A 15,571-nucleotide genomic window follows, 5' to 3' on the forward strand; every position below is an offset into this window, starting at 1 on the left:
AAAATCAACACAAACATTCATTAACAGGCGATGGATATTTCAAAGAAAAGGGGAAGTTTCGCTTTAAATAGTCGATAAAACAAAGATACACCTCAGGTTGTTATAAACATCCACATTACTTCCTGCACACATGTTGCACCATGGGCAATCTCACAGTCTTTCCAATTGCCCTCCCTATGTCGGATCTCTCACTTCCCACTCAATGGATTTGGCCCTGGAGTCACGTTCACCGGCACCATTATTCTATCCGAGGTCCCCCAATACGGTGAACACCAACAAAGTGCACATCTACAAATGCTCTCTCTCTTCAGTCATGACAGTCCTGATGTCACAGAATCCCCAGAGACCCCCTTCTTCAACCCCTTTAAAAGGTCTGGTTTGCTCTGGCAAAACAAATAGAAGCAAGGGGTTTTTTCCAATCCACAACCCCCTGCTCTCCTTGTCTTCAGCTCTTTGCTCTCTGTCCTTTCCAACTGTATAACACGCGGGGTATCACAGTCCCTACTCTATTCTGAGAGGCCTGCTTCAACACCAGTTTCTGTTTTGAACTGCTGCTTCTTTTCTTGACTGTGTCTGTCATTTGCCCCTGTAACTGAACCTGCTTCAGCAGGGCTCAAACTGTAATTCAATCTGCAATTCGCTGTCTGTTTACTCTTGGCTTCTGAGCTGTTCATTCCTGTAGTGACCGCATGGGCATTTCTTGAAATTAATAACCTCAGAGCCAGGAAATCAATGACTTCTCCTTCAGAAAAATCTCCAGTTTCATTTTGGGTTTAAAGGGGACATTGCCTAAGAAAAAACATCCTTTTCCCAAGGTACATGGGTCATCACATGCTCCTCCCCCACCCCACCCCTGAAAAACCCGACTGAAGTAAGGAAGTTTTCACAATACTTTTCAAACTATAACATATTTTAACATGATAAACACTGTAACAACTACCTTTTTACACACTGTAAAGATAATGTTTTCCCTTTGTCACATTTTACAATTAAACATATCACCTTGGCAACACTATAAGCTTAACTTGTAACAAAACCAACCAGCTGAGGGAGGGCGGTGTGTGGTAATCAGCAGGAGGTTTCCTTGCCCATGTTTGACCTGATGCCATGAGACTTCATGGGGTCTGGAGTCGATGTTAAGAATTCCCAGGGCAACTCCCTCCTGACTAGCAAGGCTATGAGCCAAGTGCTGGTAAACTGTTGGCGTGACATTAGTCGTCTCAATTTCTCTGCTCCTCTCACCCATTCTAACCTGTCTCTCTCTGAACTTACTGCACTCCGTTCTCTCAGGTCCAACTCTAACATTGTCATCAAACCCGCTGACAAGGGTGGTGCTGTTGTTGTCTGGCGCACTGAATTCTACCTCGCGGAGGCTGAGCATCAACTCGCAGACACTTCCTCCAACCTCTCCCTGGACCATCACCCCACCACTGAACGTCAAGCCATTGTTTCCAGGACCATCACTGACCTCATCTCCTCTGGAGATCTTCCTTCCACAGCTTCCAACCTGATAGTCGCCCAACCTCGGACGGCCCACTTCTACCTCCTACCCAAAATCCACAAACAGGACTGTCCCGGCAGACCGATCGTGTCAGCCTGTTCCTGCCCCATGGAACTCATTTCTCGCTATCTTGACTCCCTTCTCTCTCCCCTTGTCCAGTACCTTCCAACCTACATCCGTGATTCCTCTGACACCTTACGTCACATCAACAATTTCCAGTTCCCTGGCCCCAACCGCCTCCTCTTCACCATGGACGTCCAATCCCTCTACACCTCCATCCCCCATGAGGATGGTCTGGCGGCTCTCCGCTTCTTCCTCGAACAGAGGACCGAACAATCGCCATCCACCACTACTCTCCTCCATCTGGCTGAACTTGTTCTCACACTGAACAATTTCTCCTTTAACTCCTCTCACTTCCTCCAAATAAAAGGTGTGGCTATGGGTACCCACATGGGCCCCAGCTATGCCTGTCTCTTTATGGGGTATGTGGAACATTCCTTGTCCCAGTCCTACTCCGGCCCTCTCCCACAACTCTTTCTCTGGTACATCGATGGTTACTTCGGTGCTGCTTCATGCTTTCGTCGGGACCTGGAAAATTTATTAATTTTGCTTCCAACCTCCACCCCTCCATCATTTTCACATGGTCCATCTCTGACACTTCCCTTCCCTTCCTTGACCTCTCTGTCTCAATTTCTGGTGATAGATTGTCCACCAATATCCATTACAAGCCTACCGACTCCCACAGCTACCTCGACTGCAGCTCCTCAAATCCCGCTTCCTGTAAGGACTCCATCCCATTCTCTCAGTTCCTTCGCCTCCGTCGCATCTGTTCTGATGATGCCACTTTCAAAAACAGTTCCTCTGACATGTCCTCCTTCTTCCTTAACCGAGATTTCCCACCCACGGTGGTTGACAGGGCCCTCAACCATGTCCGGCCCATCTCCCGCGCATCCGCCCTCACGTCTTCTCCTCCCTCCCAGAAACATGATAGGGTCCCCCTTGTCCTCACTTATCACCCCACCAGCCTCCGCATTCAAAGGATCATCCTCCGCCATTTCCGCCAACTCCAGCATGATGCCACCACCAAACACATCTTCCCTTCACCCCCCCGGCAGCATTCCGTAGGGATCGTTCCCTCCAGGACACCCTGGTCCACTCCTCCATCACCCCCTACTCTTCAACCCCCTCCCACGGCACCTTCCCATGCAACCGCAGAAGATGCAACACCTCCCCCTTCACTTCCTCTCTCCTCACCGTCCAAGGGCCCAAACACTCCTTTCAAGCGAAGCAGCATTTCACTTGCACTTCCCTCAATTTAGTCTACTGCATTCGCAGACTTTGTGACCACTTTGCAGAATACCTTTGGTCTGTCCACAAGCATTACCCAGACCTCCCTGTCGCTTGCCATTTCAACACTCCACCCTGCTCTCATGCCCACATGTCTGTCCTTGGCTTGCTGCATTGTTCCAGTGAAGCTCAACGCAAACTGGAGGAACAGCACCTCATCTTCCGACTAGGCACTTTACAGCCTTCTGGACTGAATATTGAGTTGAACAATTTTAGATCTTGAACTCTCTCCTCCATCCCCACCCCCTTTCCGTATCTTCCCCCTCCTTTTTGTTTTTTCCAATAATTTATATAGATTTTTCTCTTCCCATCTATTTCCATTAGTTTCAAATATATTTCCACCCATTGTTTATCTCTACCTTTTAGGCCTTTTTGTATTCCTTCACCCCACCCTCACTAGAGCTATCTAAACCTTGTCTGTCCTGCTTTCTACTCTTAATTGGCACATTCCTTTAGATAATATCACCACCTTCAACACCTCTTTGTCCTTTTGTCTGTGACATCTTTTGGTTATCTCCACCTATTACTGGCTGTTTGTCCCAACAACACCTCCCGCCCCCACCTTAAACCAGCTTATTTTTCACCCCTTTCCTCTTTTTACTTAGTTCTGTTGAAGGGTCATGAGGACTCGAAACCTCAACTGTGCTCTTCTCCGCCGATGCTGCCAGACCTGCTGAGTTTTTCCAGGTATTTCTGTTTTTGTTTTGGATTTCCAGCATCCGCAGTTTTTTTGCTTTTATGCTGGTAAATGGGATTAGGTAGTTTGGTCAGGTGTTTCTCACTGTTGGTGCAGACTTGATGGGCCAAAGGGCCTCTTCTGCACCGTGTGGTTCTGTGCCTGTATACCACTGTGCCACCTTCTCTGCTGTGCCTGTCCTGCCGGAGGGACAGGACATACCCAGGGATGGTGATGGTGGTGTCTGGGACATTATCTGTAAGTTATGATTCCGTGAGGGTGACTATGTCAGGCTGTTGCTTCACTAGTCTGTGGGACAGCTCTCCCACTTTTGGCTCTAGCCCCCAGATATAAGGAGGACTTTGCAGGGTCGACAGGGCTGGATTTGCCGTTGTCGTTTCCGGTGCCTCGGTCGATGCCGGGTGTTCCGTCCGGTTTCATTCCTTTTCATTGACTTTTTAGCGATTTGATACAACTGAGTGATTCGCGAGGCCAGAGTCAACCACATCACTGCAGATCTGGAGTCACATGTAGGCCAGACCAGGTAAGGTTGGCAGATTTCCTTCCCTGAAGGACACTAATGAACCAGATGGGTTTTTACAACAATCGACAATGGTTTGTTTCATGGTCCAGATTTTTATCGAATTGAAATTTCACCGTCTGCCGTGTCCAGATTTGAACCTGGATACCCTGAGCATTACCCTGGGGGATTGGATTCCCAGTCCAGTGACAATACCACTTGCCACCGCCTCCCCCTATCTATATGGCTAATCCAGTTCAGTTTTTGGTCAATGATGACCCCCAGGATGTTGACAGGGAAGCTCAAAACTTCTGCTCCTCTTAGTGAAGACCTGACAGTGCTCGGTACCGGAGAAAATGGTGTTTCCATAACTCCCACTGCTGGTCTCTCTGTGGGTCCTCGAGGCAGGGACTGCTCACCAGGTACAGTCACCATTACCTCTCTCCAGTGCCTCCTTCAGGACAGGGACAGGGACTGCTCACCAGGTACAGTCATCGTTACCTCTCTCCAGCACCTCCTTCAGGACAAGGACAGGGACTGCTCACCAGGTACAGTCATCGTTACCTCTCTCCAGCGCCTCCTTCAGGACAGGGACTGCTCACCAGGTACAGTCACCGTCACCTCTCTCCAGCGCCTCCCTTCAGGACAGGGACAGGGACCGCTCACCAGGTACGGTCATCGTTACCTCTCTCCAGCGCCTCTTTCAGGACAGGGACAGGGACTGCTCACCAGGTACAGTCATCGTTACCTCTCTCCAGCGTCTCCTTCAGGACAGGGACTGCTCACCAGGTACGGATATCGTTACCTCTCTCCAGCGCCTCCCTTCAGGACAGGGACAGGGACTGCTCACCAGGTACGGTCATCGTTACCTCTCTCCAGCGCCTCTTTCAGGACAGGGACAGGGACTGCTCACCAGGTACAGTCATCGTTACCTCTCTGCAGCACCTCCTTCAGGACAGGGACAGGGACTGCTCACCAGGTACGGTCATCGTTACCTCTCTCCAGCGCTTCCTTCAGGACAGGGACAGGGACTGCTCACCAGGTACAGTCATCGTTACCTCTCTCCAGTGCCTACTTCAGGACAGGGACAGGGACTGCTCACCAGGTACAGTCATCGTTACCTCTCTCCAGCGCCTCCTTCAGGACAGGGACAAAGACTGCTCACCAGGTACAGTCATCGTTACATCTCTCCAGAGCCTCCTTTTCTGCCAGTTTTTCATGAGCTGCTTTCAGAGGTTTCTTCACTCTGTGGTTCCTTCGATAACACCGATCTGTTTTTTCCATCGATGTCTCACTTGCTGCCACCATGTTCAGAGATGTGTCCTTCTATCTCGGACTCTAGGCCTGGGATGTGGTTAGCAGACAGACTGTAGACACACTTTGGTATCTGCTAAACACTTATTTATTAGTACTACATCCAAATAGGTTACAGAGAAGGCACGTTGTTCCGAGGCACAATTCAAACCTCTCTCTCTCACGCTCAGAGAGAGAATCTAACACGTGACTGACTGATGTCAGTGGTACATCATTAACTACGTTTTCCATTAGCATATCCCATCTGTTAACCCTTTCTACTACAGTTCGATCATGGATGTGGTGAACAGCAGCAAGAACAGCAGAATCAAATTCCTGTAATAACTTGTGAACCCATTGGTGCCTCAGCAGGTTGGATACCTGAGTGAATCCCTTCCCAAACTCGGAGCAGATGAAGGGCCTCTCCTCAGTGTGAACTCGTCAGTGTTTCTGCAGTGCGGATGAATTAGTGAATCCCTTCCCACATTCGGAGCAGGTGAAGGGCCTCTCCCCGGTGTGAACTCGTCGGTGTGTCAGCAGTTGGGATGACTGACTGAATCCCTTCCCACACGCGGAGCATGTGAATGGCATCTCCCCAGTGTGAACTCGCTGGTGTGTTAGCAATTGGGATGACCAAGTGAAACCCTTCCCACACTGAGAGAAGGTGAACGGCCTCTCCCTGGTGTGAACTCGCCTGTGTGTCATAAGGTGGGATAACTGACTGAATCCCTTCCTACAATCAGAGCAGGTGAACGGCCTCTCCCCAATGTGAATTCTCTGGTGTCTCAGCAGAGTAGACGAATGGCTGAATCCCTTCCCACATTCATTGCAATTGAACAGCCTTTCTCCAGTGTGAACTCGCTGGTGCATCAGCAGGTTGGATGAATCACTGAATCTCTTCCCACACTCAGAGCAGGTCGATGAGTTTCCAGTGCAGATGGGGTATGGAATCCCTTCCCACAGTCCCCACATTTCCATGGTGTGTCAGCAGCTCGGATGAACAAGTGAATCTCTTCCCACATTCAGAGCTTGTGAACGGCATCTCCCTCGTGTGAACTCGCTGGTGTCTCAGGAGGATGGATGGATCACTGAATCCCTTCCTGCACTCAGAGCAGGTGAATGGCTTCTCCCCGGTGTGAACTCGTTGGTGTACCAGCATATGGGATGACCGAGTGAATCCCTTCCCACACTCAGAGCAGGTGAATGGCCTCTCCCCGGTGTGAATTCGCTGGTGTTTCTGCAGGTCAGATGACCAAGTGAATCCCTTCCCACACTCAGAGCAGGTGAATGGTCTCTCCCCAGTGTGAACTCGCTGGTGTGTCTGCAGGGTAGATGACCGAGGGCATCCCTTCCCACACACGTAACAGATGAATGGCCTCTCCCCAGTGTGAACCCGATGGTGTGTCAGCAGGTCGCAAGACCGAGTGAATCTCTTCCCACATTCAGAACAGACAAGCCAGTCCCCGGTGTGAACTCGCTGGTGTGTCAGCAGGTAGAATGACCGAGTGAATCCCTTCCCACACTCCGAGCAGGTGAATGGCCTCTCCCCAGTGTGAACTCGCTGGTGTCTCTGCAGGTGGGATGAATTCCTGAATCTCTTCCCACATTCAGAACATGTGAATGGTCTCTCCCCAGTGTGAACTCGCTGGTGTGATTTCAGGCTGGATAACTGACTGAATCTTTTCCCATACTCAGGGCAGGTGAACGGTGTCTCCCCAGTGTATACTCACTGGTGTGTCTGTAGGTGAGGTGACTGGGTGAATCCCTTCCCACACTCAGAGCAGGTGAATGGCCTCTCCCCGGTGTGACTGTGCCAATGAGTTTCCAACACAGACGGGGTTTTGAATCCCTTCCCACAGTCCCCACATTTCCACGGTTTCTCCATGGTTCGCGTGTCCTTGTGTCTCTCCAGGTTCTACAATTAGTTGAAGCTTCGTCCTCACACAGAACACGTGTATGGTCTCTCACCACTGTGTATGGTGCGATGTTTTTCTCAAGCTGAAAAACTGGTTAAAGCTCTTTCCACAGTCAGTGCACTGGAACACTCTCACTCGGGGTGTCTGTGTCTCGGAACTTTTCCAGTTACACTGATGTTTAAAACCTTTTGAAGCAGACAAAACAGACAAACGTTTCTCCTTCTAGATTCAAAGGTTGATCATATTCAGGTCCTGATGAATCGATTGACTGTCAGAGCTTCATGTGATGTTTGTTTTGAGATTTCTAAACGCAAATCCTCCCCTTCTAATATCCTGCTAAAGAAGTTTACAAAAGTCATTATTGTCAGTACAGGATAGAAATTCAGAACAGAAAATTCTACTTTCTATCGAACATTCTTTCCTCTCTCATTCCCCTAAAGCAGTAAATCTCCATCCCAAACACTCTCGCTCCATTCTCACTCTGCTGTATCTAATATACACCCAATAGTACTGTACTGAAAATGTGTATAATACAGTGCTCTATTACATGATTGGAGATACATGGTGCAGTGGGGATGAGCTTTACTTCAACAGCCAGTGGTGATGACCTGGAATCCACTGCCTATGAGGGTGGTGGTTCCAGAGATGATCAATAATTTCTGATGAATTTGAATTGACACTTGAAGGAAATGGGACTGGGACTGACTGGATCGCTCTACAGAGAGTCGGTATGGACTTGAGTTGTCAAATGGACTCCTTCTGTGTCATAATGACTCTTTTGACAGGAAATATATTAAGTAGCTACAGTACTGTCCTCCAAGACTAGAAGGATAACAAATGAACTTCAGTACAAAACTATAAATAATATATCTAAAGTGCCCCCCATTACGCAAGTATAACAATTTTCATAATATTATTCTGGTTTATTGTCAAATAGCTTGATGGGTGTGAGTGTGGATGGTTCTCTCTGTGTGATTTATTTACATTTGGAGTCAGGGAGACTACAAGATTGAAATTATCAGAAGAAGTTAGTTGTAGAAATGTACTTGAAATGCTAATTTGTAAACATCGATGGGGTCTTAGTATGTAAGGTGTGAAGGGAATTTGCATTTTTGGATAAGTGAAGGACTTCTTTGGATTTCAAAGGGACGTTAAGATTTTTACAATGAGCCAGATAAGCAAGGCTAAGCAGTGTGTTTATTTTTCCCAAAGGTTACTGACAATATTGGCAACATGAAAAATGTTTATAGTATCGGAAAGGTAAAGTTCCAAAGACCTATGGAACAATGGAATTTACATATTAAAAGGAGAGAAACATATATAAAGGAGGATGAAAGGTTATGTTGGGGGGCCATGTGAAATCTAGCAGGAGTGTGTGAAACAGCCTTCAGGAAACCTCCACCCATTTGTGCATAAGTCTACTGTGTCCAGTGACTAAAGTTGGAGACAAGCTTTTGGAAGTCCACTGTCAAGTGTGTACTGTGGTAACTTGCTGACTTGTTTTTTAAATTTAAAATCTATTTTGGATTGTTGCATTAAAGAGGGTGTGTAATTTAGAGTCAGGTTAATTAGGAATTTTAGGATTTGTTATAGTATTAATTAATTGTAGTCTTACATATGTGCTTGAAATCTTTTATTCTGTTAATAAATATTATAATTTCATTTTTAAAATCTCTAAAGCTCTTAGTGGACTCCTTGTTTCTGAATTCAGTGCACACATCTTCTCGTAATAAATAGAAATAGCAAAACTGTTGTGATAGCGTGGCCAAGTTTCCCTTGTGGATTTGGTCCACCTGGCACACATCATCTGCCACGTCATAACATCCCTATCACAACATTAGACATATCTGTGCCCTCTAGTACTGTGTTCTCCAGGGGACAGAATTCTTATGAAATAAAATAAGGGACCCTTCAGACGTGGGGCAGGAGGCATGCGTGTGGGTGGGATGCTTGTGACCGTGAGAGCAGGTTGGGGGTGGGGGGGACTGGGTTTCAATGTAAGATGGGGGTGGGTAGGAGGGGTCCTGATACAATAATAGTGGGAGGGGTGGGGTTGAAAATCAACCAAAACTTCCAACATATCTTGTTAAGTCATAGCATCATCATCCCTCTACTGGCCGATCACTCACTTGCCATTCCACTTGAATCACTCAAACTCACCCTGGAGACTCCCAGGATCAGTTTCCCACAGGCTGTCCTAGAAATACAGGACAAAAGGTAAAATAAGGAGGAACCCCTTAAAATAGAGGATAGCTAAACACCCTGAAATTGTCCCCTTAAATGTCAGCCATCTCTGGGGGAAACCACCCCTTTAATTGTGAACATTAGGAAAGAGACCATCCTTTTAGCCAGACAAATAAATGTGTCAAGCTGAGGGAGCAAAGGATGTCAATGTCTTTAAGAGAGAGAGAGAGAGAGAGACCTGGGCCAACCTTTCCTGAGTCTGCACCCTCCCTGGATTCACTTCCTTTCCCTTCAGTTCCTGCAAGTCAACAATTTGCCCCCAGAATGAGAAAAGAAATGGAAAGGGGGAAACATTGATTTCCTCACAGATGTTGCCCAGAGGAGGAAGTTTTAGTCTGAAGCTCATTGTCCAACTTCTGCATTGTGACGTCCACAATGGGACCCTGCCTGAATTAGCCAATAGGAATCACTCTGCTCCGCGTGACGTCCTCGGGTCCCAGTCTGCAGGCCAGGCGCGCGGACACGGGAGCCCCTCCCCCACCCATTGTTCCCCCTACCCCTCCTCCTCCTCGAGCCAAAGTTTCCACGCAACCGGCTGACGGCTCCGGCCAGCGCGAGAAGCCGCTCGGAGAACTCGGGAGAGGGGAAGCTGCGCATGTGCGGGGGAGAGCCCGCCCCTTCCCCTCATACTGAGGGGTTGACCAATGGGAAGATTTGGAGGTTTGAAGATTTGGAGTCAGTTCTGTTGAAGGGTCAGGAGGACTCGAAACGTCAACTTTGTTCTTCTCCGCCTATGCTGCCAGACCTGTTGAGTTTTTCCAGGTATTTCTGTTTTTGTTTTGTTGTGGAAGATTTGGAGGCCCGGAAGGACCCAGGTCCTCCAGCCAATCAGAGCGCGGGCATTGTGTGAATGAAGATTGAGCTTCACACAGACTAAAACTTCTCCCTGTGTCCAACATCTGTGAGTAAAACACTTTCTTTTCTCCCCCTTTTCATTTCTTTTCTCATTCTGGGGGGAAATTGTTGACTTGCAGGAACTGAAGGGAAAGGAAGTGAATCCAGGGAGGTTGCAGACTCTGGAAAGGTTGGCCCAGGTCTCTCTCTCTCTCTCTTTCTTAAAGACATTGACATCCTTTGCTCCCTCAGCTTGACACATTTATTTGTCTGGCTAAAAGGATGGTCTCTTTCCTAATGTTCACAATTAAAGGGGTGTTTTCCCCAGGAGATGGCTGATATTTAAGGGAACAATTTCAGGGTGATTAACTGTCCTGTATTTTCAGGAATTGCTCCTTATTTTGCCTTTTTGCTGTAATTTTAGGTCAGCCTGTGGGAAACTGATCCCAGGAGTCTCCAGGGTTTGAGTGATTCAAATGGAATGGCAAGTGACTGAGTCGGCCAGCGAAGAGATTATGATGTCACTGAACAGGATAAGTTGTAAGTTTTAGTTGATTTTAAATCCCACCCCTCACACTAATATTGTCTCAAGACCCCTCCTCCCCACCCCTACCCTCCCTCTCATATTGATACCCGCACAGTCCCAATCTGTTCTCAGAGTTACCAGCATCCCACCTAACTGCACCCCCCACCAATTCCTCCAGCCCCACTGCTGACGTGTCCCTTATTTAATTTTATGAGTTCTGCACCCTGGACAATATAATATAGGATATATATATGTCTAATGTTGTGAAAGGGGACACTTTAGATATATAATTTATAGTTCTGTAATTAAGTTCATTAACTTTCCCAGTCTTGTGATATAGCACTGTAATAATGTTATATCCCTGCTGCAGCGACACCAGCGAGTTCACACCGGGAAGAAGCCATTCACGTGCTCTGAGTGTGGGAAGGGATTTAGTCAGTCAGTACACTTGCAGACACACCAGCGAGTTCACATCGGGAAGAAGCCGTTCACCTGCTCTGTGTGTGGGAAGGGATTCACTTGTTCATCGGAGATGCTGAGACACCATGGCAGTCACACCAAATAGAGCCCTTTCAGACTGTGGGTGTCAATTGTATCAATTGAGGTTAAGTATATATTGATTGGATATTTACTTGAGCACATATAAATACACACTTAGTGACATAGTGTGGAGTCAGGAGGTCTATACCTGTAATGTTTCACTCTGAATAAATCTATGTCAAGGTAAAGATTGACTCCATCCTCAGGCTGTTAGGATTATAACATGATAACAGAGAATCCTTGTCTGATGGTGAAGATTGGAAACTAAAGGAAAATAAAATTTCAGACAGAGGCTGACAACCCGAGTAGCTTTTGTGAGAAATGGCTAAAATCAAATGGAAATTGTCAGGGTCGGATTACCTTGGATGAGGCTTCAACTGAGCGTTGAACCTGGAGAGGCTCAAGGACACGTGTACCAGGGAGAAACTGTGGAAATGTGGGGACTCAGAGAAGGGATTCCATTCCTGGAAACTCATCAATGCATTCACACCGGGGAGAGACCGTTCACCTGCTCTGTATGTGGAAGAGATTCACTTGTCCAGTTTGCTGGGACACCAGGACAGTGTCACTAATGAGACATTTTAAATGCTCTGATGGTGGGGCAGCTTTAAAAACTAAATGAGAACATGAGAAAAAGGAGCAGGAGTAGGCCATTCGGCCCCTCAAGCCTGACCCGCCATTCAATATGATGATGGCTGATCTGCCCCAGGCCTCAACTCCTCTTTCGTGCCAGCTCCTCATAGCCCTCAACTCCCCGATATTTCAAAAATGGGCCTCATGGTCCACCAACGAATTTACACTGAGGAAAGACTGTTCACCTGCTCTGTGCATGGGAAGGGATTCAACCATTCATCCACCTGCCTGAGACACCAGCGAGTTCCTACCACTTCAGGTATATCGAAAATAAACATATTTGTCTCTGTTCCATTGAGTCTACAGCACAGGGCCAGGCCAGTCGGCTCAATTGGTCTCTGTCAGTATTTATGCTCCACATGAGCCTCCACCCACCCCTCTTTCATCTCCCCCATCAGCATATCCTTCTATTCCTTGCTCCCTCATGTATGTATCTAGCTTCCCCTTAAATATTCAAGCAGCCCAGCCTTTCCTGAAGATTTAATGCTCTCAGTTCTGGTATTATTCTTGTGAATCTTTGTTGCCCCTTCTCCAGTGCCTCTATTTCCTTTTTCTAAATGGAGATGACAAATGTTGACAGTGCTCCCAGGGTAGTCTAACCATGGTTCGAAACAAGTTGAACATAACCTCCCTGCTTTTCAATTCTATCCCTCGAGAATGGAACCCTATATCTGGGCCCCACACTTTAGGAAAGATGTGAAGTTCTTAGAGAGGGAGCAGAGGAGATTGACGAGAATGGCCCCAGGGATGAGGGATTTCAGTTAGTTGGAGAGACTCGAGCAGCTGAAATTGTTCTTTTTAGATCAGAGAATCATTGGGACAGAGAAGGAGGCCATTCAACCCATTGAGTTCATGCCAGCTCTCTGTGGAGCAAACCAGTCCCACTGTCCCGTGCTATCCCCGTATCCCTGAAAGTTTATTTCCCTCAATTCTCCACCCAATTTCCTTTTGAAATCGTTCATCGTCTCCACTTGCACCACCTACACAGGCGACGAGTTCCAGCTCATTACCACTTGCTGCATAAAACAGTTCTTCCACATTCCCTCTGCATCTCTTACACAAAATCTTAAATCTGTGTCCCCCCTCGTCCTTGTACCATCAGCGAATGGGAACAGCTTTTCTTTGTTCACCTTATCTAAACCTGTCATAATCTTGTACACCTCTATCAAATCTCCCCTCAACCTCCTGTGCTCGAAGGAAACCGAGCCCAGCCTGACATCTACAATAAAGAGCAAACAAAAGGTGTTAATGCTTGAAATCAAATGGGAATGTTTGATTTCTGTTTTGAAGATATGAGGAAAATATTGTACTGGACAGTAAAGAAATTGGAATAACTCACCGTGGGTGTAGTTCAGTGGAATGTAACAATCTGGGTTCCACCTACATTCTAGTGAAAGGCAAGAAAGTGGAGATGAAATGAATAAGTTGATCGCTGTATCTTGGCGAAATTTGTATCCTTTGCCCGTGGACTTTTAAAGAAAACCACACTCGGGTTTTCATTCTCTGATTGTTTTATTGATCCGAAAGGTATAAAAGGGGCCAAACTTCAGCAGAAATCTGGCAGAGCTGAGAACAGACGACTTGCTATGTGGGAACAGGGAGATGAACAGCTCCCAGAGGACAGAGAAAACAAGAGTGCCTTGAATCCTAGACGACACCTGGGTGTCAAGGCCACCATGTTTTCACTGCTTGGTATGGGAATGCTGACTCCCTGTACCGGGGACGGAGCATGGGAAGCCAATTGTTTGAGAGTTTGACGTGGCTTGAGCAGGTACAGATGGTTCAATGACAGGTTTTGTAATTGGTCCGTTCAAATGTTAGCTCGGCAGTGATTGGGTTAAATCAGTCTCCATAGACTTTGTGATGTAAAAAAGTATCAGAAGGGATTCCCCGAGCACAGAGATTTGTAGAGGTTTTACATATTGCATTGACTGGTGCCATGGCATCTGGGGCAGACCAGGGAGCATTTATGTGGAGATGGTGTTTCTACCCAAGAGTGTAATGGTAATGCTGCTGCACTTTGATACTACTGCTCAGATATGAGCATGTGTCAGGTCTTATTTATACTGAATAAAATCTAACCACTGTCACCAATAAGGGTTATCACTGTGAATCATTTCAGAGTTTGGGAAAGGGGGATAAATGGTTAATACATACAAATTACGAGCAGTAGTCCATTCAGCCTCTCGAGCCTGCTCCACTATTTAATAAGATCATGGCTGATCTGATTGCGGTCTCAATCCACTTTCCTTCCAACACCCTACACCCTTTCACTCCCTTGTCAATCAAGAATCTATCAAACTCAGCCTTAAAAATATTCAGTGACCCGGCCTCCACCGCTGTCTGGGAAAGGGAGTTCCACAGACACACAAGCTTCTGGGAAAATATTCTCCTCATCTCTGTCCTAAATGGGAGACCCCCTTATTTTTAAACTGTGTCCCCTATGACTATTCTCTCTCACAAGGGGAAACATCCTTTCAACATCCACCCTGTCAAGTCCCCTCAGGATCCAATAAGTTGCAATAAGGTCACCTCTCATTCTTCTGAACTCCAACGGCTACAGGCCTAACCTGTCCAACCTTTCCTCAGAGAATAACCCCCTCATTCCAGGAATCAGGCGAGTGAACCTTCTCTGAACTGCTTTGAATACTATTATGTCATTCCTTAAATAAGGAGGCCAAAACTGTACACAGTACTCGAAATGTGGCCTCAGTAAGCTGCAGTAAAACATCCCTACTTTTATATTCCATTCCTTTTGCAATAAACAGCAACATGCCATTTGCCTTCCTAATCACTTGCTGTACCTGCAGACTAACTTTTTGTGATTCATGTACCAGGACACCCAGATCCCTCTGTACCTCAGAGTTCTGCAATCTCTCTCCATTTTAATAATATGCTGTTTTTTATTATTCTTGCCAATGTGGACAAGTTCACATTTCCCCACATTATACTCCATCTGCCAAATTTTTGTCCACTCTCTTTTACCGATCTATATCCCTTTGCAGACTCCTTAAGTCCTCTACACAAATTATTCCCCTAAATATCCGTGTGTCATCAGCAACTTTATACACATACATTTGATCCCGTCATCCAAGTCATTGATATAGATTGTAAATGGTTGAGGGCCCAGCATTGATCTCCTGTGGCGTCCACTTGTCACATCTTACCAAACCAAAATGGCCCATTTATGCCCCTACTCTCTGTTTCCTGTTAGCTAACCAATCTTCTACCCATGTTAACACTCCACCATGAGCTCTTATTTCATGCAGTAACATTTCATGTGGCATCTTGTGAAATGCCTTCTGGAAATCTAAGTAAACCACATCTACAGGTTCCCCTTTATCCACATTTCTTGTTACTTCCTCAAAGAACTTTGACAAATTAGTAAATCACGATTGATTCCCTGAACCCCATTTTCTAACATTGTGTGTAAAAAGAGAAATACAATCTCATCTCCCCCTCTGGCTCCTTTGTCAACTACCTTAGAGGGACTCACTTTTTGTTAAAGAGCCTGCCAACCACTCTCACCCTCCTTCCCTAA

The 15,571-nt window shown here is 46.7% G+C and overlaps 3 protein-coding genes and 2 pseudogenes across 6 annotated transcripts in view; 2 read left to right on the forward strand and 3 right to left on the reverse strand.

The window, feature by feature from the left end:
- The window catches only part of LOC144697263 (uncharacterized), a 330,696-nt gene that overhangs the window by 109,886 nt on the left and 205,239 nt on the right, over positions 1–15,571 (reverse strand). The gene's annotated exons all lie outside the window — the stretch shown is intronic.
- Positions 1–15,571, reverse strand: part of LOC144697287 (uncharacterized) — a 685,032-nt gene that overhangs the window by 61,924 nt on the left and 607,537 nt on the right. Inside the window, exon 1 of one of the 2 annotated variants that reach the window (XM_078569241.1) lies at positions 9,804–9,916. The exons of the other annotated variant lie outside the window; for it this stretch is intronic. The gene's annotated coding sequence lies outside the window, so the exon portion shown is untranslated. Of the gene's footprint in view, positions 1–9,803; positions 9,917–15,571 lie in introns of those variants that run through there. 2 annotated transcript variants of the gene reach the window in all.
- Positions 1–15,571, forward strand: part of LOC144697957 (uncharacterized) — a 375,283-nt pseudogene that overhangs the window by 58,856 nt on the left and 300,856 nt on the right. The gene's annotated exons all lie outside the window — the stretch shown is intronic.
- LOC144697393 (uncharacterized) overlaps positions 1–15,571 on the reverse strand; it is a 131,522-nt gene that overhangs the window by 31,878 nt on the left and 84,073 nt on the right. Inside the window, 1 exon segment of the mRNA XM_078569372.1 lies at positions 6,395–7,145. Coding sequence (XP_078425498.1) covers positions 6,395–7,145 — 751 coding nt within the window.
- LOC144696921 (uncharacterized) overlaps positions 1–15,571 on the forward strand; it is a 36,207-nt pseudogene that overhangs the window by 13,750 nt on the left and 6,886 nt on the right. The window lies entirely within an intron of this gene.

The sequence above is a fragment of the Cetorhinus maximus genome, chromosome 23 (assembly GCF_964194155.1).
Source record: "Cetorhinus maximus chromosome 23, sCetMax3.hap1.1, whole genome shotgun sequence".
NCBI lineage: Eukaryota > Metazoa > Chordata > Chondrichthyes > Lamniformes > Cetorhinidae > Cetorhinus > Cetorhinus maximus.